The sequence below is a fragment of the Brienomyrus brachyistius genome, chromosome 16, assembly GCF_023856365.1.
Source record: "Brienomyrus brachyistius isolate T26 chromosome 16, BBRACH_0.4, whole genome shotgun sequence".
NCBI lineage: Eukaryota > Metazoa > Chordata > Actinopteri > Osteoglossiformes > Mormyridae > Brienomyrus > Brienomyrus brachyistius.
Genome location: NC_064548.1, coordinates 22,666,595 through 22,694,201, shown reverse-complemented (window position 1 = coordinate 22,694,201; position 27,607 = coordinate 22,666,595). Strand labels below are relative to the sequence as shown.

Below are 27,607 nucleotides of genomic sequence, written 5' to 3'. Positions count from 1 at the left end.
TTGCAACTAAAGAGCAGGCGATAATATCCACATGATAATGAGTAATGTCCGAAAGGATGCACGAAGGGAGATGAATACCGTTCTCTTAGCGAAGGATAGGGAGTGTGTTCTGCATGCAATCGAGGGAAATTAGTGGTTCATCGAGAGGATCAGTGAAATCAGACTCTCTGTCTGGCCAATCAGGAAAAGGGAACATTGAGCGATTCAGGGAGGCAGGAAAGAAGAAGGGTACTCCTCAACACTCTGCAGAGATGAACAAAGCAGCCTTACTAACACATGATGTGCACTCCTTTGTTTCGTTGAGCGGAGAGGGCTGCCTTTGATGTGTGTCCGCAGACAGTCAAGACAGTGTAGGGAATTTAAAAAAAAAAACAAAAAAGATGGAATAAGCTTTTGAGCTCTCGAAGGCAGCGACTATTCCGGAAAGGATGCCAGGCTTCGGAGCTGCTCCGGATGTGGATCTGAATTCTGGGAATAACACTGCCATTGAACCTTTAAGAATTTTTTTTAATTGATCTGATCAAAATACATTAATCCTTCCTTTGGCAGCCAGAGCTGCTTGAACTCATTCACAACACGTAATCGTGCCACGGACTGTGTCACAGGAGCTGCCGCCCACAGCCGAGTCCGTCTGTCTGCCCTGCAAGCTGCTCTTCCGTGATCCAAGCCTTCCTGAGCACACAATTAACTTAACAACAGCACGTGCATTTTGATATTGCACATAAAAGCCAGACCCGCTACAAAACTTTCACAATAACGCCATATGCTGGGAGCTAGAGGTAGAAACCACACGAGTGTGTGTGCCAGTATAAATCAGCAGAGGCTTCATTTGGTAATTACAGGTAATTAGCCATCGGATGAGTACTTCTGGGGAAAGCAGCAGTGTAGAAGACTGCAATTACTGACAGCCATGGGGGAGAGGCTAAGCTACAAACTCCGGCATCTGAGCCTCTGATGGAAGAGTCTGTCCACAAGGTCTACAGCAACATTGCTGGGCTACCAACCCATAATGTCCTACGGGTTGCAGGAAGATGTCGGAAGTTTGCAACCAGTCTGACTGCAGACACCATTAGAGGGCTCTGAGTGAACGTTGAGCATAACCTTGGCGGAGATCCCAGCTACATGTCTACCAGCTTTCTATTGCTCAACAAAATTTCTCAGGGTGGGGGGAAAGTCATGGGTATTGCTCCTCTGTCCCAAGCGGCACCCTCCAGTCTAACCCACAGTTATAAACAACACATGCATTTCTGTTGCAAATTACTTTTTTCATCGGGAGGCACAGAGTTTTATTTTTCATGCAAATGGGCTGCATTAATGGTTCTTCTGCTTAGTGTCTTCAGAGACACCTAAAGCTCTCTCCCCGTCATACATGCAGCACTATGTACGTTGCACTGGCAGCTTCTAGCATTTACTGTATGGTTCTTCTTTAAAAGACGAAGTAAGATCTCGTGAACGCGACATGATCTCCTTTCAGAGAGAGCTCAGAATGAACAAAGTGTCGATCAAACCTGCGGCGTCATGAATGACACCATTGTTTATAAACATCCTGATTGCGAAAGAGATGGTCAGGACCAGATGTGTACGGATGTTCACATGATGACCATGTGGAAAATGTCTCATTATATGAGATGCAACCAAGAAGCTCAGATCCAAGAGCATCTCAGAGCTTTATCTGTCCCCAAGCTTGGTGTGTGTGTGTGTGTGTGTGGGGGGGGGGGGGGGAGGGGCGGGGGGTTTGCATAGATCACATTTGGGGAACAAAATGTCCCCAAAGTGCGGCAAAACCTGAAACTTCCTTACTTTTTGGGACACTTCTTCAGGTCCCCATTTGGATAACCTCAATTTTATAAAAATCTGTGAATGTGAACAAAAATGTAAAAGTGCCAAAAGTCTTGTATTTTGGTTGGTTACTTATGTTTAAGGTTAGGGATGGGTTGTGGTTAAGGGTGTCCTGATTGGGATTAGGGTTTTTCCCATAGAAATGAATGGACAGTCCCCATTTAGATAGGAAGACCAACTTGTGTGTGTGTGTGTGTGTGTGTGTGTGTGTGTGTGTGTGTGAGTGATTAGGTTTATATTACATTGTGGGGACCAAATGTCCCCCACAATGTAATAAAAACCTGTTATTTTGACATTGTGGGGACTATTTTTGAAGTCCACGCATTGACCTGAGAGCGCAATCAAAAAGTAAAAATGCCAAAAGTGTTTTTGGTTGCTTTTGGTTAAGGTAAGGGCTGGGAAGAGGTTAGGATTAGGGTCGTTTTGTTGGGATTAGAGTTTTCCCCATAGTGTATGTATATGTGTATGTATATGTGTATGTATACAGTATGTGTATGTATATGTATATGTGTACGTTGTTTTAAGCCCAATGCTCCTCTTATCAGAACAGGACATAAAGCTTCTGTGATGACCTTCGATTGTTTCACAGAACTCTGTCACTCTGTATTATTAATCAGACTCCAGCAGATGCTGCCTGTCTTCATATATTCAACTTCTCATTGTCTTGTGTGATTCAACCCCCCGCCGCCCCCACCCGCTTCCTCGCACAGTTATAATGTAGCACGTTAGGACCAATTAAGATGTGCCACACTCTTCGTTAGTCATCTGTGAAAGCAGCATTGCGAACAGTCAAATGGCCCCTAAAACAGACTCAAATTAATTCTAAAGGTTCCCCAGATGGGCTGTATTCTCTCATTGACCCACTGCATTTTCTCGAGAGGTTTCTTTGCGTTGCTCCTTTTACAGGCTGCATGGGCATCTCCCGTCTCCGCTCAGTAATTCTGGGCCTCACAGAGTGAGTGTGGTGTCCCGTCGACAGAAACAAAACTCTCTGAAGCCAGTTCACAGAGGCGCAAATGACCCATGGCCCATCATAAACAAACAGGCCTCTCTCTCCGATGGTACCGCCGGGCCGGAAGGAAGACTCTTCTAATTTCACCACGGACTGAATAGCCACAAAGGCTTCAGAACGTGCAATGAAAACTAAGCATCCGCAGCAATTGCAGAAAAAGTAACATCACTGGACTTCAACAACAGTCACTGGATTTGTTGCTAATGACATTTTGGACAAAATCTGTTAAAGTCAGATCTTGTCACAATGCCGTAAAAGGTAATCGGGCTTCTAAAAAAATGATTGCAGTGGTTATTAGCTCGCTGGCAGACTGCCTCCAGTCTGTACCTTGTGCTATGGCTGTCGTTGTTAATTTATGAGTACAGTGTCGGTTTTGTGCTCAGTATCACACGATGACCATCTCCACTCCGCATTAAAACCAGCTCCTGTTTAATCCTCTTTAACACCCCTATATATTCAAATAATACATTTACTATTGCATTGTACATATACAAGGTATTACAGTTTCACGACCTATTAATAAAAACTGCTATTAAAATGTATCTAACAATCTTATGCAATATAGGCTTGCAGCGAGGATGGACTCTATCCCAGGAGTCACCTTGGATGGGATACCAGTCCATCGCAGGACACCCACTCACTTAATCACACACTAATGCCAATTGAGAGACACCAACCAATATCATAATGCCACTTTCTACTTCAGCTGAACCCCTGTCTAAATATTTATGATATACTAAGCGGGTAGTAATATAAATGCCAAAATAAAACACACAAAATTCAACACAAATTTCTATAAGACCTTCTCATCCTGGTAACTTGTAACCCTATTAACTAGCATGCCTTAAGCGTTGGTCCGGCTTATCCATGTGTACCAGCCAGGAATTTTTTTTTTTGCTTCACAGTATAACCCGTGCGGTTTTCTAGGACGTCCACACTGCTATTTTGACAGACAACTCCGCCTTTTTCAGCACGTACCTTCTCTAAAATCTTTTCCATCTAGGTCAAGTGCTACAGTCTAAAAAAACTCAAGGAACAGACCTGTTTTCCGGGATGTGAAAATCACTCTTCACTGAGTCTTGTTCACACATTAAGGTTCTTCACCCACCCCCATGCTTGCATTGTTATGGAACACTGAGCTGTGCTTGCCCATCCCCCCCCTTCCCCCACCCCCCGCCGCCCTCTACACCTCGAGAATAAGCTTGCGGTGGAGGGAACCATGGCTGACGATCGATTCCCTTCATCTCGAGACATGAGGTCTGCTTGACTCCCAGGGAAACTGGGGCCAAAATTTCTCTTTGAAAGTGATAGGCTTCAGTCTACTCCAGTTCCCATCAGTGTCCATGGGGGAATTTGTTTCTCTCAACCAGTGGTCAACAGCAGCATCTGTAGAGTTTTCCCCAGTAGCGCTTCTCCAGTACAGTGTAGCATACACAGAGTGGCAGTAGCTAACGATGCTAACGTACAGCCTAATGCCATGGCGTCGGGGCCCAGTGGGGGGGGCTTGCTGCTATACCCTTGACGAAACAATAAACGATGAACTGCTCTAGTAAAATGTCAAGCTATATAAATGAGTTAAAAAATTATTCCGCTCCTCAGTCAGTTGTCATAACTGTACGCTTCGTACAACATATTTTGCGATTCCATTGTTTAGCAGAATAGCCCCGGTTAATTCCGCCTTGCTCGAGAATCCAGCAGAATAAACTTCCGGAACCGTTTCCTTCGAGCAGTAAGGTGCCGGCAGCTCTGCGGGGAAGTCCTGACATGCCACGAGACGCAGCAAAAGCCTTCACGCCTTAAAATGTTCTATCGACAACCTCTCCTCCCATTGCTCAAGAGCACAATAGGAGATCTCCAAGGGATTTCTGCCACCTATACGATGATGGGTTATAAGGAGACCACGGCATGTGCAGATCCATTATCCATGCAGCAACGAGCTGACTGCTTGTTGTTTTAAGCGGCAAGACGATTTCTCTTAATTTTTCTCTCATTTAATTAAAAGACTTATTTGCTTTGAGGTTACCGTAGGGACAGACAACAATATTTAAATTCCACAAATGCCACAGAAAAGCTTCCAAGCAATTCACTTTAAAAGTAATGGCATTTGAAGAAGGACTTATAAACAGCCTTTTGTGATTCATCGCTGCCAGGTTGACGCTAACCTTTCTCCCTCCAAAGAGCATCTTTACTTTTCGTATTAATTATTATTATCTTCCTGCTTCCCTGGTGTCCCCACAGCGGGCAAATGTGTATCTCGTCTTCGCCGTGGTTCATTTCAGATAGTCCCGGGAATGGAGGCAGTCTGACGGTGCTTCTGTGGGCCCTAGTGGTTCTAGACACAATTTTTTTTGTCTCAGCCTCTTAAAAAAATATGTTTCTGAAATCATTTAGGTATTTGTCCCTTATTGTTGTATAAACTTTTTACTCCCATATTGGAAAATTTCTTGGGGGACCCCCCTCCGGTCAAATCCCGGAGCCACCCCTGCCGTGGACAGAAGCTCCAGCAGAAATGTGGGGATTTGCCCCACCCTGGCGAAACAGACACACCAGCATGACGGAATACAAACGTAAGGGAGACACACTAGACATGGCCACCCTTCCAGATTTTTCCAGGACCACCCTGGATTTTGCTCGCTAATTTCATTCCAGGACACGATATGTCCCTATCAAATGTCCCTATCAAACAGACCAGAAAGAAACCTTTGGAATGGAGTCGCTATGTGCAATATTTTTGGTCAATAACTGGGTTCCGAGGTTTTACAGAAATGAAAGTGCGATCCTAAAACACGGAGACAAACAGAGACGCCCCGTCTGGGTCCCGTCGCCCACCTACCCGTCAGGTTCTTGAGGCCCAGCCGGCGCAAGCCGAAGTTGCCGTCGCGCCGGTAGTTGAGGAAGATGGCCAGCGAGTAGCGGTCTTCATAGAGCTGGGTCCCCCGGATGATGCGCAGGTTCTCCAGGGGCAGGTACTCAAACTGATTCAGTGCCACCAGCACATAGCCCGTCACCTCCCGGATGGACTGCAGAGGGAGAGGACAAAAATCACGGGGTCAGGGGTCACCCAGATGGCAGGTGGGGTCAGGAGACTCCGAGACCCACAGTGGGCCACGTCGTCAAGAATCTTCACTGCATGCTTGGCGATGTAGGATGGCACGAAAGATTGACCTGCAGACAATGCTGCAAAATATGATCCTTTTTGACAGAAAATAAATGGCTAATTTTGTGTTAGTTCACAGCTGCCTATTGTACTGGCCCAGTCCAGGCTGTGCGCTTTCATTAGCTGTGGACCTCTACCCTCTGGGTCACGGCCTCATCCTCATGCATAACACCCACGGGCTTGTAATTCACGAGAAAAAGGTTCGCCTCCGCATGAGCGGGAGAAGAGCACGGTATAAATAACGCTGTGAACGTAAGCTGGGTTTACCAGCGTGGGTCACATGCGGTGTAATTCTAATGCAATAGGGAGGCAGACATGGAACTGAAAGAAGCCTTTCAACTAGGCAGTGTGGGGCACTCCCTCTCTTTCAGGGGTCGCCGGGGGGTAATAATCCCAGTCGTCCAGAGCTCAGGGCACTCCGTCATCGCCCTGACATGTCATGTCGAGCGGGAGCCCCCGTTTTTGCCCTATTAGGGGGCTGGGAGGGAGCAAGAATGTGGACCGTCTGGGGGGGTCCCCGAGGACCCAGTGGATAAGTCTGCGATCGACAGCGAGGCGTCCCTGCCCAGCGCTGACATGGTACTCTGGCATAGCGGGGAAGCCACTGCAAGGGGGCATGGTGCCCTGGGGAAACGCTGTCCTAGGTAGCAGCTGATGCTGAGCAGCACCCTGCTGGCGGCTGGTAGGTGCCATATGCAGCCTGTGTATGGGTCCAACGCTGAGGAAAACAGCCTAGTGAAATAGCCATGATGCTTTTCATTTGTTTTTATTTACAAAAACAAACTCCTATAATTGTAAAATAGAGCTTCTAAGTGGAACATATTGAAAAAAATCTATTTTCTATTACGAAGTAAGGCAGTCCTTGAATAATATTTAATTGAGGCTATTTCTATTACAAATCCCATTAAATCAAAAGTAAAACTTGTTCGGCTTATCCGTGTAGCAAAGTGACTATCTGCATTTATGAACTGTACACATATCGCTGTGAGGATTACGTTGGCGCCGAGGGTCTTCGGACAGCTATCGCCATATTGTCACGGGTCAATTATCCTATTGCAGTGACACCCCCGAGCCAGTGGGAGGCACTGCTGTGCCTGGTCATGGTGGGGAAGCTGGCGATGTCTCGGTCCATCCAGGCAGCGGGTTGTCGAGGACAGCGGAGGTCACGCCGACGCCGACCCGGCTCTGGGCACCGCGCCTGGGCAGGGGCTCCGGTGACATGCCAGAGCTCAGCCTTCCGCAGCATCCAGGCCAATGGCAATCAAGGGGAAACCGTCTCCCTGTTTCTTAGCAACTGCAAAAAAGCAGCCAACTCTCACCAAAACAAGGAAACAGCATCCTTTTTTGTACTTTTCCTAATTTAATTAAAGGATTACCTTGCTTGGGTTTTACTTTTGTACCCTCTTTAGATTACCGTGTTTACCTTTGAACAGTATTTAATTTTCTACCCTCTCTAATTTGCTGTTTGCAAGCCACCAGATCAATATTTCATTCCTGAAGCAGACTGAGCACACAGGAAGCTCTGGGCCATGGGGATATAGACAGGAACAATGGCTCCGTGGTCTAATTTCTTCAGCTGTTTATTTAATCATCAGTCTTAATAATGAAGTCAACTATGTTGTTCTGAGTGAAAGGCTTGTTTTACATGTAAAACTAAGCTTCCAATGCAGGGTCTTCTAATCACAAATCGATTCACTCCATAAGAAGTAGTACAGGATAGTGGTGTATGTCACTATAATTCTAAGAAACTGCAATTTAATTTGTTAGAAAATTTTGCTGACATCTGTCATATCCAATCAGCATGCGGCATCTTGGCACAGAAACTAACGTGCTAAATAAACCTGGACACGAAAAGGCCATTAATTAGCTTCGCATACCTGCTCAGGACCTCAGATAACCCAGATTATTCCCGTACGAATCCGCATCGTTAAACCACACCATCGATAGCCTTTCGTAGGAAGAAAAATCCCAATACGTTTTCATGTCATGGCACAGGACCAAAGAGACCTTTATTCAATCACAAATAAAGTGGTCTGCTTATAAAAACGACTTTTTGCTACATGCCAATAACAATCTTTAATGAGATTAGAGTTTTTTCAGCCTCTAGCAAGATGCACGGCTGCTTATCCAGGAGCTCAAAACACAATTCTTTGGACTTTTATTAAAGCTAGTTTGACCTGAGCTGAACTCTGCCAAAGGCAATCAGACAGACACACAGAGCTGGAGATACAACTGTGCATGGAGAATGGAGCCAGAGAGCAGAGAAGAATTATAGAAAGAGTGTTGATATAAAAGAGTGAGACCGAGTGCCTCCTCCGTAACTAAACATGGATCTGTGCTTCAGACGTCCACTTAAAGCCCATGTCTGAAGCCTTTTCCCCTCTGGTAACCAAACGGCATCTCAATGCAATATGGAAAGTATCCACTTGTCGGCTGGACTCAGCCACAAACAGAAGTAGACGTCTGTACACTGATTGCTCTCCTGAGAGATTTTTGTTTGCACTATGAGACCAGGCACCTCTCACCACTGCAATACAACCTGATGAACATTTTTTGAATAGTTTTTTTTTTGTTGTTTTTTTAAAGGGGGGTCCACATTTCAACCACATTAATGTTCCACATAGCAGAGATTTCAAGTAACTGGTGTGTTATTGGTGCAAAGCTTCCAAGTCAGTAGTTATCAGCAGTCTGGAGAACATGGCGCATGAACTCTGTACTCCTGCAAATGTGAGTCGACTCAGAATTTCAGCCTTTACATCAAAATGGCTGGCAGCCCACAGATATCTGTAGCAGCCAAGGAAGAGCCTGGAAAGCACAACCTCAGGGATTGCTTCTGTCTCCCCCCCCCCCCACTGTGCTTTCACTTGCTTGACCCGCTCATTTCCTTTCCTCCAAGCAACAGATCCGAGTGGACGAAGCGTCTGTATATTATGCTCAGTGCCTGGGAGTCCGCTGTTCTAGCCCAAGCACTCACTCCCCCAGTTGTCGCTCGCCCTGGGCTTGTGCAGTTTGGAGCTTTTCCCAGGGCAAGGAGCATGGAGCAGGCATAGGGGCCTGCCAAGGCTTCCCATGCTGAGCTAGCCCGGATGGGGCAGCGCGTGAGGGCATCACGCGGAAGTCGGTCTCGGATCTTATGCTATATGCTAATTGCAAGCTGCAGCCCAGTCTCATGTGCTACCATTGTTTGAAACCCTGACCGAGTTGCTCGCTGGGAAGGGATATTTCGGTGTTTCCCAATCCAGTCCTTGGCGTCCCACAGACGGTCTACGTTTTTGCTCCCTCCCAGGGAGCTAGAAGGGAACAAAAATGTGGACCATCTGTGGGTCCCCAAGGACCAGGCTGGGAAACACTGGTCTATTTGTATTAAATATAAGAAGACAGTATCATCCACTAATGGTTACAGAAAGCTAACCAGAGTTTTACCAACTCTGTAAGAAATATAGAGGAAATATTTACAAACATATGAATCTAAAGTTAAATAGTTTCAGATGTTCCAGAGAAGGTTCGTCACACATTGATACATATAGGATGTGGACCACGGCTGCAAGCCTCACCATGATGCATTTTCACAGAAACCTCCCAAAAACAGTGATTCTGGATTTGATCTTAAGAACCTCCGGTCAATGCAGCCACCATAGTTTGCTGTAGTCAGTCTATATTGATGTTCACTCCATGCTGGCCACTGCAGATAGATAAAGACGTCATGGATTGATGTAGATACCGTTGAGAGTAGATGGCGTAGACTCTAATGCGAGAACTGCATTATTGACACTCCTTACGGATGAGCCCATATAGATTGATATGGACACCGTAGATCAATGTGGACACCTTAATTTGATGTTATCTCCAGAGAGACTGCAGTGATCTACTGGGGAAAAATCACACATGCCGTCGGAATGAGGCACAAAATCCTGATATTAGGGCACCATTGGCAGGTGGTGATCAGCTGCAAGCGGGATACTAGGAGAGCAGAAATGGGATTTTAGATCTTGGACTGGAGCCGGTTTGGCCGTCAGTTTTGCAGGCATAGTCCAAAAACCTGAAAGACTTCAAAACTTTAAAACTGCAGTAACTGTCAATATGCCGGCATAGCAACGATGAAAAACAAAAGCGAAAACATTTCAAATGCCTGCTTTATTTTTAACGGAAAGCTTAGCACTGAGTTATGAAAACAGGCTCTCGGTGTCTTTGATGGAAAAACCTTGGTCGGCACAAATCTTGATTTAAACCGCAACAGAAAAGAGGGATGCGAAAGAGGGATCAAGACAAGAGACAGACTGAAAGAGGGGAGGCCATATCTGTGGTGCAGCGGGGCTGCTGGATGGGGAGCTGGATGGGGAGCTGGATGGACTCTTTTCAGTTGGGTTTTCCTTAGGTTTGGGTTCTGATGAATTGGGTAGCTGGGGGGAAGGGGGATGTGTGTGTGTGTGTGTGTGTGTATGCGGGGGCAGGGACCAACATTTGGCAAGTGAATGAAACCTTGCATTTCTCCCAGGGACGTGTGTGGCTTCAAAATCAGGACCACTGTTCCCGAAACATCACAGGGTGACAGGGGATGGAGGAAAGGTACATCGGAAAAAAGGAAAATTCACATCCAGGCAGGGCCAGTGCACATTTTTATGCATATATTTCATGCTACCGGTCCCATCCTCTAGAACACTGCAGATGGGGGACCAGTGCATTATGGGATAGGACATCAATACCCCAACTGTTTACAAGAGAGCTGATCAATTAGACTATCTTGTCTTTTTTACACAATCAACATGCATTGGGCCATAACGTCTTAAAGTGAGGACTTCTCACTAAACGGCTGAAGTTCGCAAAGTGACGTTTGAGGAGAATAATGACCCGCAAAAAAAGAGAAGGATGACCACTTCGTCTGTACCGGCCACACGGTGAAGAGAAGCTTCGGTGACCCGCAAGAGGAGGCTAAGAAGACTGCATCATGGTGCCTAAAGAGCTCTTACTCCAGGAGGTCTGGCTTCGATGCTACTCAGACTCACCCAAGGTTTTAAATCACTTTTTGGCTCCTGTTGGACCTTTGGCTTAGGTCAAGTAGCCCATTAAGTACACTCTTATCTCAGGTCCTGAGAGTGGAGAGCAGTACAGCCTGACCTCAGAGCCGTGTGACCTCATATATAAATCCTTAGCATCCGCTAATGAGCCAATGGGGGAAGACCTCAGTGATGATGAGGTTTCCCCTGAGCCTTGTCACCTGATATCACTCCATGCTGAGTAATCCACTGCACTCTCTAGTACAGACCTTGAATGGAAGCCGCTTCAAACATGCTGAAGTTGTCTTTGAGTGTATGAGGCGGCTGCATAACGCAACAAAATGTGGGCGGATTCAAATCTGCAGAAATGCATCGAGATTAACGATCGTGTGCTCCGGCTGCTATTACCCTGCAGGCTCCGCCCCCCCCCCCTGGCACTGAGAGTCACCCAGCAACCAGCTGTGACATTGCTGAGCTGGACCAATCAGACAATATCTTTTGGAAGACATCCACATCGTGATGTCACCCGAGATGGCGATAAAAGACAGCCGCATGGATTTAAGACTAAGCAGCCCTGTACGTTACAAGAGACAAGAGATGTTAACAGAATAAGATACACATCCCCCTCAAAGGACGTCAAGCTGAAGGCAAACACTCACACGCACACACACACACACACCCAAAAGTAGAAAAAAGAAACAGCACGAACTATACAGTATGAAACAAACACACTTTTGAAAATAAAACTTACCCGCAGCCCAAAAACGCCTGACATGCACGCGGGCCTACGAGAGCTGCAAGGTTCCGTGAGGCTACAGCTTGCCGACGGGTGCGGGGTGTGATCTTCCTCCCGTTAGACGCAGAGGCGGCTTTGTGTCTGCGCCGTCTCGAGAGCTGCCGTCCTCAGCGGCGCGCTTTGCCAAGAAACTGCTTCTCCGCACCTAGATACGAAGGCACCGAACTCGGCCGCAGAGATTCGAGAGCGGATCCCTACAGGCACACGCAGGGCGCTTGGGCCGTAGAAGAGAAACACAAGCTGCAATTTCGCCATGACAGACTCCCTGTTGCTTGCAAGCAAAACAGAACCAAACATTATTTTGTAATACATATCTATCTCACTGCGAAGTGCACTTCGTATTTTACGTGTGATTTATGGACCCCTCTGTCTGATTAGGTGGGCTCTCGCAGTTCTGGTTCGGACAGCATGGTAGGGCAGAACAGTCTTTGCCTGGTTCGATAGCTGCATGGAATATGCCCCCATAAGGACGGGCGACCCATAGTGCAGAAGGATTCGAGGGATCAAACAAACACGCACAAGGAGGGATCACCAGCAATGGCTGACATCAAGGCTGAAACCATAAACCCAGATTTGTGCGCCCTCTACAAGGTCTCAGGAGTATGAAGCCTACGCCCCCCTCCCATTAATGGCCGCAATCAAGCTTTGGCCCGTGCGCTCCTGTGCCCATCACCACACCCACGCAATGACACCCGTGCTAATTACTTTAGCGGTGCGCTAATTAACGAGAACGGGGCCGACATCGTTTCGCTGATGTCTGTTGCAGAATCGCAAGCTTTGGCTCAAACGGCCACGTGCGTCGCTGCTGGGAATGTGCTTCACACACGGTGGGGGGGGGGGGGGGTCACCGGCTGGCCGTCAGAGCAATGAACTCTTCCTTGGGCTGGGAAGGGGGTCTATTTGCTCCCATAGCCGCAGCAGCCTCGAAACGTTTATTTTCCATTTCTGTTCACAACCTTTCAAACAAGCAGAACAGCAAATAAATAAAAAGTGGAGAACGTCACGGTAGCGAACCATCTGGCCGAGTGCTGAAATTAGCGGCCAGACGCGCTATCGTCGCTCTCGCACTTGTTGTGAAACACCGAGCTGTGTGCTAACGCTCTCCATATGCACGCACGTCGAGCACAGGTAGTGAGACACGCCACATGGACAGCGCGGCCTGGGGGGATTATGGCTAATCAGACGAGCCCGCCGCCGGTAATCTTCAGGCAGCTGAACGGAGATAGCTAGAAACCAAGAGGCAGACACCAAAATGGGTCGCAGAAATCGAGGGAAATTGCGGGAGGATCGCCATGGCAAACGGAGATGTACGTGATGTATGGCAAATTTAGAAACTCTGCTAAATTTGGATTTGGAGACTAACCTCCATGCTTGAAAGATCAGAGGAAAACGGGAGGAGGGTTTTTTTTTCCAGAGACCACTATGTAATTCTCTTTATCTTTCCATCAGAGACACGTTTTCTCTTATAAGCTTATTTAAAAAACCAAGCGCACTCACACATTAATGCAGATCAATAATGAGAGCTGAGAATATGGCAGTGTCAGGCGTTTGCATTCGGGGAAAGGGATGGGGGGGGCACGTGTCGTGTTTTGCGTTTTCTTCATGACTTTGTGTCAAAAGCTGAATGATAGTAGTTTAAAACAAAAAGACAACAAGAAAAAAATCTGTAAATGGGGGGTGGGGGGGGAATCAAGCACTTCTGCTCAGCCTCAGTCCACAAGACCTCGTGTATTATGCACCCCACGAGTCGGGGACGTTGGCACAATCCAAATGCTGAGGTCCAGAGACTCAGATTCTACTCCTGAATATGTTTCTCCCCGCTGCTGAAATCTCCAAGCGGCCAGCGGAGACTAAGGTCACAGACAGGTATCTTGGAGGTTGCTAGTTCATGCTGATGTAGCACCCTTCAGAAAGGCCAAGATGCTCCAGGAAAGTACCCAGCGGGGACAGAGGAGAGGGGAGGAGAGGGGAGGAGAGGAGAGGAGAGGAGAGGAGTGCTGCTTTAGATGTGTCAGCTATGCATTGCATAAAAAATGAAACATAAATATGAGACAAAACAGAAAAAGAAGAAAACATATCTTCACCCTGATACTGGGAACCACAGCACGTTAAGAAGGAGTCTGTTATTAGCCCCTTTCCCTTACAACATAACACATTGATTGGCAAAGCTTCCGTTATTCCCTTAAAGGTGCTTATCCAACCGGTGCTGAGGCAGAGGGCAGGTGGATCAGTTCTCCTGCTGACTGTCTATCCACTAGCGGGAACAACTAGCACGCATAATCCGCCCGCTCTCCACTGCATTACACATAATGAAACTCGTCACGCTGCCTATTGATTTTGAGGCGCAGTAATTAAGAACAATAGTATTACAACCCCCCCGTCACCTCTCAACATCCAGCTGGAGGTCTGAGGAGGTGTAGCTCTCTGCGGGCTGACACACAGACACACGGGCACAGACACACACACAGACACACACACAGGCACGCACACACACACACAGATACACACACAGGCATGCACACACACACATACACACACAGACACACGGGCACAGACACACACACAGACATACACACACAGACACACACACACATACACACACAGACACACAGGCTCGCACACACAAACACACACAGATATACATACAGACACACACACACAGATATACACACAGACACACACACAGACATACACACACAGACACACACACACATACACACACAGGCACACAGGCACGCACACACACACACAGATATACACACAGACACACACACACAGATATACACACAGACACACACACACACACACACACACAGAGGTTTGTAATTATATCTTTGTGGGGACTCTACATTCATTTCTATGGAGAAAACTCTAATCCCAACATGGCAACCTTAACCCCTACCCAGCCCTAACCTTAACCATAAGTAACCAAACAAAGTTTTTTGATTGCTTTCACAGGTCTTAAAAATACCAGGTTTTCATGACATCGTGGGGGCCTTTTGGTCCTCATAATGTAATATAAACATAATCCATACACAAAGACACACACGTGTGCATGCCCACAGACACACGCACGCACACACACACACACACACACACACACACCGCCAGCCGAGCTCTTGTTGCCCTCTCCCAGTGCTGCTCTCTATTGTCCGGATCCATGCAGTAAGTCTTCTGGGCTAGCTATCGGCGCCGCTCTCAGCTCCTTCTCCCTGGAGCTCTGCTGCCTCCACACATACTGCTCCAAAGGTAAAAAAAAATACATCTCAGAAAGAGACCCCCCCATAAAGCTGACCTCTCTTCGGTCAGCCACACAAAGCAGGTGCTGCAGCGTGAGCACAGAGACGCACTGGCACTCCGCGAGGGGGTTAGCAGCTCGCAGTGCTCCTGCCTCCCCTTTGAAACTGAAGGGGAGATCAAGGATGATTTCACATTTTAAGTCTCTAATCCTTTTAGAAAAAAACAACAACAACATAAATGCTTCCCTAACAGTCTAATACAAACTGTTTCCCGAAGCTGTAAATGCTCACGTGCAGCGTGCATGTTAGTGAGGGCCAGTGACGGTGCTGTGAACGAGCGGGGAGGTGGGGCACCAGCGGGGAGGTGGGGCTACCGCTGGCCAGGTTCCCGACAGCAAGCAGAAATGGCTTGACTGTCACGGGGCAAGACAGGCCGCCTCTGTCTGGCAAAGGCCGACACGCGCGAAAAATAAATGTCAACATACCAGCAGTACCAATCACCCACCAGCCTTTTGTTAATTCAGCGCGGTGCTCAGCGAGGATGACTGTGACATGCAACTTCGACCGTCACGTCACAGAGGACGTCTTCGGGGGCAGACCCACGAGAGCCCTGCGATGGGATTCCTTCATTGACCGCATTTGGTCAATGTGAATCGTCTCCCACCAGTCTTGTCCATTCACAGTCTCTTTCGGCAAGATAATGGGACTGGACACCTACACTGGGCCTGCTGGGTACCTCACATGTCTCACCGAGAGAATGGGCTGGACTGTCCTTCGTGGAGTGGGCTTGCAAAAATGTACTGAATGCCGAGTCCCAGGACGAGTCCCTTAAAAGGCGGAATAACAAAACATCCTGACAACAGACCTTCTGTCTCGGAAACGATCAATGAATCGCTTGATGTGAGTGGCTTTCCGAGCCAAGCAAACAGTGCAGGTTACGGATTTATATCCCAGCTTTATTCTGCATTCTGTATACAGTACATGCACTGCTAAATTTTACGCATTAATCAAAATTCTTCCAGCAGTCCATGGACATGAGGTTTTGGTGATTTGATTGTCTAAATCACAGTTTCCCAACCCAGGCCTTGGGGACTCACAGTCTGTCCATGTTTTTGCTCCCTCCCAGCTCCTTGCCAGACAGTCCACATTTTTGCTGCCTGCCGGAGCTGGGAGGGAGCGGAAACGTATCGCAGAGGACCAGGTTGCTCTAAACTGCCAGCAGCGCTTGATTGTGTTTGCAGATGCACATGGGTGTATGCGCTGTGATGGACCGGCATCCTGACCCATGCCATGTAGACTCACTGTCAGCATCTACTGGATTACCGGTTACGTAAGATGAAGGGACTAGCAACATTAATAATGACTTACACACAATCATACTACATCTTGGGGCGACGGAGGTAAAGGAGATATCTGAAAAGCCCTGCGTTTTAAAAGCAGGTACACCTGTGCATGTGAGACAGGCCAGCCAGTTCAACCAGCCAGTTCAACCAATTTATGAGCATTTTATAAGCTAATAATAAGCAAAAAAACAAAAAATAATGACACAGGTGTGGTCAAACGCTGCCTGCCTGTAGCTAAATGACCGGGCTTTTGATACATAATGAAGCAGCGGCCAGTTACAGTGTGACTCTGGTGAGGGTCTGGTCCCAGCAGTCAAACCCACAGCCCTCAGAACAGGGGGAGAGCAGGAAAAAAAAAAAAAGATAGCATGGACCCCACTTGGGAGCGGGCCTAAGCTTCCATCACTTTCCGGATAAGGGTGGCGTTCCGTGAGGAGTTCTTTGAATGCAGTCAGTTATAATTGATTTAAAGCATTAATTACGGTCCAGTTACAGCTCATGTCACGGTTAATATTGAACAATTTGATGAGAGGAGGATCCACCGGGGGTCGTTTTGATGAATGACAATTATAAATCGTGTTATGCACGCTGCGCTCGCCGCCGTGCCTTTCATCTCATGCTAATCGCTTTCCCAGCCTTGTAATTGCTTGCCGGGCTGGTCCGTGCCGGCCTGTGTCGGATACAATTGTTTCCAGGCCTCCAAGGTAAGCGGGAAGCGCGGCTGCAGTGGCACGCACTCTTCATGGAGGTGATATTAGACATGGCGTAATTAGATCCAGCGTGCTCGGCGGCCTCGTGCTCGCGCGGTCCCACGCCGGCCCGATTTTACACCTCGGCGCCGCTGCACACTGTCAAAACAGCATCTCCGTGAATCCGATGTCCGATGAGAGCTCGGTGTCACAGGTATGGAACACGTCTGTCTCCAGCCAATCTGAACATAGATGGCATCTGGTAATACACGGAAAACACCAGAAAGCTGCATTTATACATTTTTCACCCCATATTGGCTGGATATTTTAAGTTTACTCCCCCCGACTTCATGGTGGCGATGCGGTTGGGGCAGACAAGGTTTTGGGGAGGTGGGGAGAAGGGGTGGCTGAGGTAAGTGAAAGTGTTAAGATGAGTGCGTCAGTTATTGTCTTTTCTTCCCCCCCGGCGGGGGGGGGAGGGGGTGTCTCAAAGGAAACTGTGTAATTATCAAATCGCTACTAACAGGCAATCTTTACAAGATAATGAGTGATTTTGACCTTCTGTGACGTTTCGACAATAGAAGAAAGAACAGTCAGAATTTTGTGTCATTTTTCGCGGAAAGGATTCACTGTCGTCTGGTTCTGTACGAATCGCAGAAGACGTCAGTGGGCAGAAACGCTCGTTGCAGTCGCCAGTGCGAGCGATGGAACGCGCATTTTCACTGGAATCAGCTCGGGCTGCGTGCTTTTGTGCAGTTTACCCATTACGATCGTTAACGGGTGTTTTATGGTTTCCCCCTGTTCCCAAGTTCTGCAGGCGAACTTTAAGACCAAAAATACATAACATTCAGTCATGAGAAAACTAGGCGAGACACTCTTGAGTGTATTTGAGTTTATTCGCTTTATACGGTCTAAAAGAGTCCCACCTGACGCAAGTACATGCTGGTGAGGCGGATTCCCCGGTGCTGCTGAGCGACGCCCCGCTGTTCCTGACCTATCACTAGCTGAAGCTCCCTCTGCTGAAACCCCACCACGGCACCAGCTCTGCCCAGCTACAAGGGGCACCTTCTCGGGCACGGGTTCAATGCCAGTCCCGGTGTGGTGGTGCCAGTGTGGTGAGCGGGACGACGGTGCTCCATTTTTCAGGGGGCCTCCTTATGAGTACCTTTAATTGGGCAATTATGTGCAGCTAAACCAACAGAGCCTGGCTCCCAGCGCCAGGCCCGTCCAAACGATGATGGATAGAGCAACAGCCAGTGCAGCTCTCCCTCCCTCCTCTGAACATAGCTATACTTCGGGGATTCTCACAACTTCCTTGCAGCGGCCTCTAGCTGCATAATGCATGAGCTGACCGGCCTGGCCTGCTAAAGGCGGGGGGGGGGGGGGGGGGTGGGATATGGGGGGGGGGGGGGGGTGGGATATGGGGGGGTGCCCCTCCTTCCATTTGTTGTAGGTGTATTTGTGGCTCACTGAAGCAAGGAGCCAATCGTCATGCAAAGACTGTAATTACATCATTCTCAAGATGCAATTTTAAAAGTACCCACAGGCGCCGTGCATGTTCTGGTGCATTTCTAGAGTGTTCTGTCTCTGTCACTGTTGCGGGGGGGGGGCCGTCTTGGTGAGGAAACTTCAGGAAATGCATGGACACCACTGAGCAGGCTGAATGTCAGGTGTGGAGCCAGGCTGTCACCTCGGAAGCGTGGCCGGAATTCGCTGATGCTCACTGGATTTGGGGGAATGAAAGGGGAGTCTGGGCCACCCCAGTCGCTGGAGCCCGTCAGGGCTTATAGCCACAGGCGATAAGGTGCCTCTTACAGGACGAGGGCTGTCACAGGACACGCTGGCATGGCTCTTCAGTCACAGGAAACTGATCCACTTGAAAGCCCTTATCTAGTCAGACAGAGTCACCCCCCCCCCCCCCCCCCCCACCGCCACGTTTCCCCGGCTCGTTAATTCACGTGTCTTTGCAAAGCAAGGGCGACAGGTAGCATGCAGATTACAGAGCTGGGCCGCGACCCAACAGCACCCGGCATGTTCGTGAGCACGGCACCCAGACGGCTTCACATGTGGAGCAGCTGAAGCGCACAGGCGTTTCATGGATGGGGGCGTCAGTGGCCTCCTCCGCAGTGGCCATCGGGAAGGTGAATTCCTTAAAAGGCAGAGGGTGGGCCCTTGCCCCTCCTTCCCCTGCCCTCACTGGCCAGCCGGACCCGTAAGGCCTGGGGTGATGATGGAGGAGCTTTGGCTGCCTCATGGAGAATTAACACGTTCACATCGATGCTCAAGCATAATGCAGTCAATAAAGGGCAGTATGGCATTGTGTAATGAGGGGCCCAGAGTTACATTCAAAGAAATCCAGAAGGGGGTGCAAGAAGGTAGCAGCTTCAGAGGCCAGGGTTCGAAAGGCAAGGGTTGTGGGCCTAGAAGCATGTGGAAGCTTCTCAGCTCACTTTGAACCGCTAATGGTCACAATTTTGCGTGAGTAAGTCAAATTAGTCAAATTAGAGAAATAATTACTTGCACAAATTAGTCCCTCTCTCAAAGCCCACACAAATCCATGGCCCAAAATCTATTCATTTGCTGGCGGCTTCCTCCAGGCCAATGACATCATCTGAAACAGCAGAAGACTGAGGAATTTTCCGTATGCACACCAACCCCAGTGCTGCAGGACAGTGGCTCAGGCCAGTACGACAGCAGACTGAGAGGAAAAAATGCCATCTTAACCACAAAAGAGCTCAATTAAAAGCCTGTGTCTCATGTGCAGAACTGATTCCTCAGCTGGCAAAAGCATGTAATCTATTACGCCGTCAGGGCGAGGGATATTAAACCGGAAAATAGCGTCATTAGCCGACGCACAATTAAATCAATCTGCCCCCCATTTTTTTTATACGAACAAAAGGCCAGGAGACTCTTAGTTTTTATTTGTTCTTTTTAAGAAGAGTTGTTGTCAAAACGGCGCCGTGCCTCTCGGCGCTGATCTTCCACGTCGTTTTTTACGTTAGGATTAAACGCACGCAAGCCTTGTGTGGTAAATTCAAATTGGACCCCCGCCACCCTCCGTCTCAATTACGCTCCGAATCCGTTTTCCCGTCTGCCACGGAGCCAATCGGCTACCTGGAAAACATATGGGGCAATTACACACATTCTGCTCTGAATTAAGACGAGAGACATAAGTAACGGAAAGGCAGACGGGCAGGAGAGGCGGGTAGCCAGAGCAGACATGGAGGAGGAGACCCGAGGGGATGAAGAGAGGTGGAGGAATGGAAATATGAAAAGAAACAGAGAAGGTGAAGAAGGAGAGGAATGGTCACAGGGAGGAGACAGTCGGAAGAAGCATTAGGCCTCAGCCACCGGGATGGATGTACCAAAACCGATTTAAATATCACCACACGGCCTGTAAGGCCACCAAGCCGGACAGAGCCCCCCAGCTCCCCACCCTCAACACACGCACACACACGCTCACACTCACACACATACACTGCATGGCTATTTGATTAATGGCTTCCCCCATTCCTGCATACAATGTAATTACAAGCAGGCAATTGGATTTCAGGGGGTCGTTACGGAGGGGGGGGGGAAAGGGCACGGGGGATGTGGGGGGCAGGTGTGACGGGGTCCCTCACAGAGCCATCGGTACATGGAGGCGGCCGTGCTTCCTGGTTCTGGGACATTAATTCCTGGGAAGAGAAGGCGAGTGGGAGAGAAAGGAAAGACTGGGGGGGGGGGGGGGGGGGTGCAAGGTGGTCCTTCAGAGGGGCTCCGCCACAAACACATGGGCCCATGACGTCTGCGTGACGCCTGCATGCGTCTTCCTGCTGTTCTTATCTGAGTCTGGGGGTCACCCAGCACAGGAGGTGGATACCCCCCCCCCCGCGCCCCCCACCCTCATCGCTTTCCCAGCAATTATTATCGGCTGCAAGTGAAATCAGCTGAGGTCTAATCAACATTTAGCTCTGCCGAGCGCGGCATCGCACCGCCGTTGATGGATGGCACAATTACACCCGGTGTCATTGAGCTAAATGGCTATGTAATTATAACGATTTTTTATTGAAATGCTGAGCCGGGGAGCGGTGCCAAGGCCGGAAGTCGGCACAACAAAATGGCCGCCGGCAAGAAGGGGGGTTGCCGGTGAGGGGAGGTCGGGGCGACGTGGCGATGGGGGCCGTGCGAGGAGGAGGAGCAGTAATACAGATGCTGGCGCTGATGAAAGCTGGAGCGGTAATGAGCAGGATGAAGGTGACATCCTCATCACTGCCGCGGGAGGGAGGAACGGTGTTTGGTAAAGAAAAGAAAACAACCTTTTCATGTTTCCATTAGTGTTCGACATAAAGGCTGAGGATTATCCATGACTGAGAGAGCGGGGACAGGCTCTGAAACTCTCAAGGACCCACGGAACCCAGTCAGATGAAGCTCTACAGATCAGAACATCCACTCGCCATGTCTGCCGATTGCTGCGCTCAGAGACGGGTCCGACTCGGTCTCATGTTAACGGGCCTGGCTGCTATTCCCTTCATGTCATCAGATTTTAATCTGACTCAGCACTACCTACCCCTACTGCATACACAGAGATACCCCACCACCTTGCATGCCTCATCTCTCCTTTCCTAGCTAATTACCTTGTACCGGGTCACGGCTGGACCCTATCCCAGGCAGCACTGGGCATGGTCAGATGATACGATGCCAGTCCATCGCAGGACACACACACAGGAGGGAACTGGAGCACCTGGAAAACGGGGGCGGGATTCAAACCCACAACCCTAGCGGTAAGGGGGGGAGAGTGGTACAGACGGAACCTCTGCCCCCCTCCCTTTTCAGAGTTCACTGTACGTATGTTAGTAGGGGCTGAAACCCGCCCACTGGGCCGGAACTGGATGTCCGTTGGGTATCCTCACAGTCTCAAAATCTCTGGCAGATTCTGCAGTTCGGGCCTGATCTCCCTTTTCAGGAGCTCGAGGCAAAGCTTTACTTAGGAGGCCCCCCTACCAAGAAAAATGATGATCATTTCACTTCCCCCACAAAGCAGGTAATTCAGGGGCTCTGGGCAACTGCCTATTCTTCCTACAGCTGGAGTTGGCTGTGTATATAATATATATTTTTTTTTCGTCACTTTGCCTGGGCCCCCTTTTTCCGGCTGGGCCCTGGGCGGCCACCTTCTTTGCCTATGTCTGGATCCAGCGCCACTGAAACATCAAGACACCATCCCTGACAAATGTTGCTTCTAAATATTTACGTTGCAAACAGTCACAAAGGTACAATAAAAATTTACATGAGTAAATTCAACACAATATGTAATGAAAATGGAGCCGACAGAAATGATTTTGCACGTATGTTATCACTGCCATTTGTGGTATAGGACAAGACTAATAAAAATATTGTGTGTTTTGCCGATTTCCCGCATCACGGAAAGTGGGGTCGTCTCTCTGTCCCCCCAATGGATAGCGCCGTCACTCACGGTCCCCGTGACCTTTACGCCAATGGCGTGTGACGGAGCACAGCTGCTAGCTGCTATTACCGGTCAGCCGTGTCTCCGGTTAATGCGCCGGCTACACGCTCACCTTTCCCGGATAAGGGTCACCCACTCTCAGACCCAGGAATCACCTGTGAGGGGCGGGGAGATCTCGGCCTGCTGGGAGATCTGAGTCCTGCGATTCATCTACGGGTTTGCTATGAGCAAACTGCCAGTGGGGGAACAGGGTCATAACCCACCCGGCAGCAAAGTGGGGGAGCGCTAGAAGCCGGCAGAGCATTCACCAGGCATTGCCCCCCAGCGCACCCCCCCCCCCCATGCGCAAACTCTGTTGGTTTCAGCCAGGCCTTCTCAAAAGGAGCTGGAGGGAAATACAAACAGCTGACAGGCCACAAAAGTGTATGTGCTACATTTTCAGCATACTTCAGCAGGAACTCCTCGGGGCTGGCGTTGAATAAAGACGCTCTGGCATTTTAAGGGCAAGGCACGAGTGGCATGACAACACCTGAAAGCCCAGATAACAACAGAAAATGCTAACAATAATACCTACTGTACAGGTTCCAGGGCCTATGGGGATCACTGTCGAGTGATTATCCCTCTCCCGTTCTTGCTAGACTCGAGCGTTCCTCAATGCCTGCCACTGCTCTCCGTGGCAACGGTCGGCGGGTGACAGGCCTGGTTGTAATCTAATCGCGTTCTACCGAGCTGGCAAGCCAAGGGCCCACGGCACACGGAGCGGGTCGACTGAGAAAAGAGGCCTTGGCTTTTGGACAGATGGGCGACTTCAAGGCCTGGCATCTGGGAAACTGAAGAAGGGAGTGAGGGTCTTCGCATTTCCACTTGCCATGATGCCATTCCACTCCTGTTCGTCATCGGGCATGAGATCTGTCACCAAAGGCCTTGAAGTTGGGTCACCCTGCACACGGGTTGCAGACTTAGGTCTGCTACAGCTCCCGTCTAGTGTGGGACAGCCTCCCTGAGACTTCCAATGTACATTCCATTAAAATTGTACGCTCTGGAGGTCTTAAATGCTGACTCGAGGGTTTCAAACCCCCATTACTGCAGTGCCATTTGCTTTTGTTGCCCGCGAATAATTATCGTGATCCTTCTCTGTTGACCAGTTTTATCACACTTACGATAGATTTCCTTGCCATTCCTTTTAATTAATCAAATTACATGAGGGACACTTCTTTGTCTGACTCTGCCTGCACATAAACACTGTGGAAATCAGCATTATGTACAATTACCAAACAGAATTCACACCTGAAATATTAATAAGATCAACAAAGAGGCAGACAGCTTTGACGTGCTAAAAATGACACCCCCTGACAGCCCACATAGCATATTTTTGGCTCGGTGAACAGGGGGCAGGGTGTAAACCAGCCACATGATTGATTAGACTTTAATGAAGAGTCAGTCAACGCAAGTAACGTTTTTAGTCGGCACCATGCTGCTCAAGTCCACTCTTGCTGGGTTTTCCATGCGGGATGATACATCTTCGCAGCACAGCCAAGGCCAGACACCCGAATGGCAGGACCTGTCAGCAACAGCCAGTCAGACGTTTCCATCTTTCTGTCGCAGTTTTAAACAAAGCACCTGCTAGTGGCAGGAGGTCAGAGTTACAGCGGAACGAAACTGGCTTCATCCATCAGTCCATCCACCCATCCATCTTTTGACCATTTACCCTGGACAGAGTTACGGGGGAAACTGGGGTCTATCCCACACAGCATGGGTCAGGACAGGGGTACACCATGAATACAAGACCAGTCCATCATTCACACTTACACACACATACACTACTAAACTCACACTAGTAAACATGCCATACCAGCTGCAGTTTACACTAGATACAGTAATCCATCTGATGCTAAGCAGGTATGGGCCTGGCCAGTACTTGGATGGGAGACCGACTTGGCAAGCTGGGTTGCTGCTGGAAGAGGTCTTGGTGTGGTCAACAGGTTAGGCCTTCCTGGGGGCTGTGTGGATCCCAATGCAGTGGCAAGGACAATGTGCTGTAAAAATGGTGCTGATTCTCTGAGGTCATCAAGGACCCCTGGCTACACCTGCCCACTGTGGCCCTTTCACATCTGGCCTCTTAATCATCCCCTATATCTAACTGGTGAATTCGCTCCTGCCCCTTGACCACCTTAGCTACTGTGTGGTGAGTGTTCAGGTGCAGAATGGCTGATGAAACATCATCCAGGTGGGTACTACACAGTGGTGGTGGTTGCAGTGGCTCCCCACTGGTTCCGTAAAGTGCTTTGGGTATCTTGGAAAGTGCTATATAAATGTAACATTCATTCACCAAACAACTTACAGTATCTTTCAATTGAAGACAGAAATCGAGGTTCCCCAAGAAACTCATACGATACCGTGAGGACATGCGAACTCCACACACTCACACAGCGTGGAAAGAGCATCCTCGCTACCGCATCTAAATATAGCCGCGCGGCATGGTGACTCAGTGGGCAGCACAGCGGCTTCAAACCTCCAAGGTTGTGGGTTTGATTCCCGCCCTGGCCCTCTGTGTGCAAAGCTTTCCTGGCCGCCACGTGGCCACGTGAGCTTCCCCCCACAGTCCAAAGACATGCTGTTAGGTGAATTTGTTGCCCGTGGGAGTGTGTGTTCCCTGAGTTGGACTGGCATCCTGGCCAGGGTGTCCCCTGCCCAGTGGCTGTGCTTCCTGGGACAGGCTCCAAGCTCACAGTGACCCAGCACCAGATAAGCGGCTATGGAAAAAGTACAGATACCTAAATAGGATTCATAATCGGAAATAGGTTTATTGTGAGCTTAACCTCTTGTTAAAATTCTTTATACTATTTTTAACAAATGATCCCCACCCGACTCCACCCACCTTCCACAATCACTCTGCACTTATAGATGCTACAGCTAATCTTACAACTAAGAGGTATAAAAAGACAGATTTAGCAAATCACTGTTAAAAGACAGTTAAAAGGCTCTTTGGGAAAATGTGTGTGTGTGTGTGTGTGTGTTTTCCCCCCATGTCCTATTGTGGAGCTCAGTTTCAGCTGTCAGAATCCTCTTAAAAATAGATGGGCACACAGAAGCTTTCTTTTCGCAGAGCAAAGGAGCGGCCACTTAAGAAACCAAGAAGCCGAGAGAGGAGTTCCACGTCGTGGAATGGAGCTCAGTGTCTGCTGGAGATAGCAGTCGCCATGTCCATCGAGTGGCGCAGTGGCTCAGACGTCCTCCCCAGACACTGACAGGAAGCGCAGACTAGTAAACAACCAGCTCCGTCTTGGCCTGCTCTCCACTCCTCCATTCATGGTCTCTTTCTCCGTCTTCTGCTCCTCGCACTTCGTCCCCCTCGTTCCCCTCTCTTTCTCCCTGATTACGTCAAATTAAAGCAATGGAAATGAACTTGAGAAACCGCTAATTGCACTTGTCAATCCAATCTGCCCAGGCCTCCACAATGAGGCCTCCATAACGCTTCATCAGTCTTCATTAGTGTTACGGGGGGTAGGAGGAGGGGCTCTTTGGGGTGGGGGGGGGGGTATAATAGCCAGCACGAATGTCCACGTCAGATTCATCTCTCTGCATGTCTGTCAGAAGTGTCCGAAGGGGCACATGCTGAATATTTTCCTGTTCCTGGGTAACCACTGCCCCCTCCCTCGAGGCTGGACAGTGCAGTAATACTGCAGTCACTGTAGCTGCTGACCCAGCATTACAGTCTCACTGCTGTTCCTCCATCCAGTCCTAGATCCTAAAGGTCTCGCTCTTTGAGCGCAAGGCTTCAATTTCTGCAAGAATGTCGTTGCCCTCATTAACCCCTGAACTCATTAACCCTTTGAGGAGTTACATGTTATTGGTGCTCTGTGCTTCTCTGAACCATCACACGTTGTTTTTTTTTGTCAATATCTTTTCTTGTCATATATGGCTTCATGTCTGTCTGTTGAGAACACAATGATTTAACCTCTAAAAATAGCCGTCTGTAGACTATGAACGGTTTAGTGACTGATTAATTTATTCACACAGAGTGCAAGTAGGAACATATTTTAATAAATTATAACAAAAGAATGTAATAAATATCCAGCATTGTTAACAGGACAATCCTAGGCTGGAGCTAATATGTAAAGTATGATCTGTTAATAACTAAAACTGAAATGACAGTGTGAGAAATATCACATGCAGGAATAACCCTGTCAAGATTAGGCAAACATCTCTGAGAACTACCAAAGTCTGACATTACAGAGAATCATGACAATGTCCAAGAAGACTAGTGACCATCGAATGATGCCTGGGTCAATACGGCTGCCATGAAAGGTGAAAGGGATTCTGGGAATTTTTTGTACTTTGGCTGTGAGTATGTTAGAGGCGTGTGTTTCAGGGAGTTGCTCAGGTGACCTTATGAAAGTGCACTAGATTTAATTGCTCCAGTAAAACAAATAAATGTCTTGTCAGTGGCACCTCTTACCTTGTCTGGGATTGCAACCTGGATGCTAATTGTTAGTGCTTTTTTGTACTGTATTTAGGCCTGGGCTTGGTGAGATTTGCCTTATTATGCATGGAATAACAACATTTCAAAGAAAATACTGATATCAATACTCAGAACATAATTATGGCCGTATTTCTGTATTTCAAACATGGCATTGTCCTTGTGGAGGTAATTGTTCCCAAAACAGCTTTGGATATAACAATAAGAAATAACATAACTTATCCCCTGAAATGGTCACAAGAACAACAGCAAACCACAAGAGGACAATACTAGCATTTCACAGGCCAGCATTAGCAGCGGGTTCTTCACTGCTGACTCAGGGTCAGTTAGCTCAGCTTGACTGTGAAACTGCTCCAGGGTCATAACCTGTGGCAGTATCTCTCACCTCAGACTGCAGCTCAGAGGCAGGGTGTGGAAGTCCATGGCTGGAAAATAAAACTGATTCGCTTTTTCACAAACTCGGATTTGCGGGAAGAGAAGAAAAGTAGAACCCGTGGCAAAGCACTCAACTTTGGAAAGGGGAGGGCTGTGGGGGGAGGCTGGAAGGAGTAGGTAGAGAGCACGGGGAGCCATGGCAACGTCAAACCTATGACACCCCTTATCAGCCCCTCCAGT

The 27,607-nt window shown here is 48.6% G+C and overlaps 2 protein-coding genes across 4 annotated transcripts in view; one reads left to right on the top strand and one right to left on the bottom strand.

Moving 5' to 3' along the window:
- Window positions 1–27,607, top strand: part of LOC125710089 (fibroin heavy chain-like) — a 576,413-nt gene that overhangs the window by 229,128 nt on the left and 319,678 nt on the right. The gene's annotated exons all lie outside the window — the stretch shown is intronic.
- LOC125710090 (receptor tyrosine-protein kinase erbB-4-like) overlaps window positions 1–27,607 on the bottom strand; it is a 226,808-nt gene that overhangs the window by 90,317 nt on the left and 108,884 nt on the right. For all 3 annotated transcript variants that reach the window (XM_048979325.1, XM_048979327.1, XM_048979326.1), the window contains exon 3: window positions 5,685–5,871. In XM_048979325.1, the coding sequence (XP_048835282.1) occupies window positions 5,685–5,871 (187 nt within the window). The remainder of the gene's footprint in view (window positions 1–5,684; window positions 5,872–27,607) is intronic.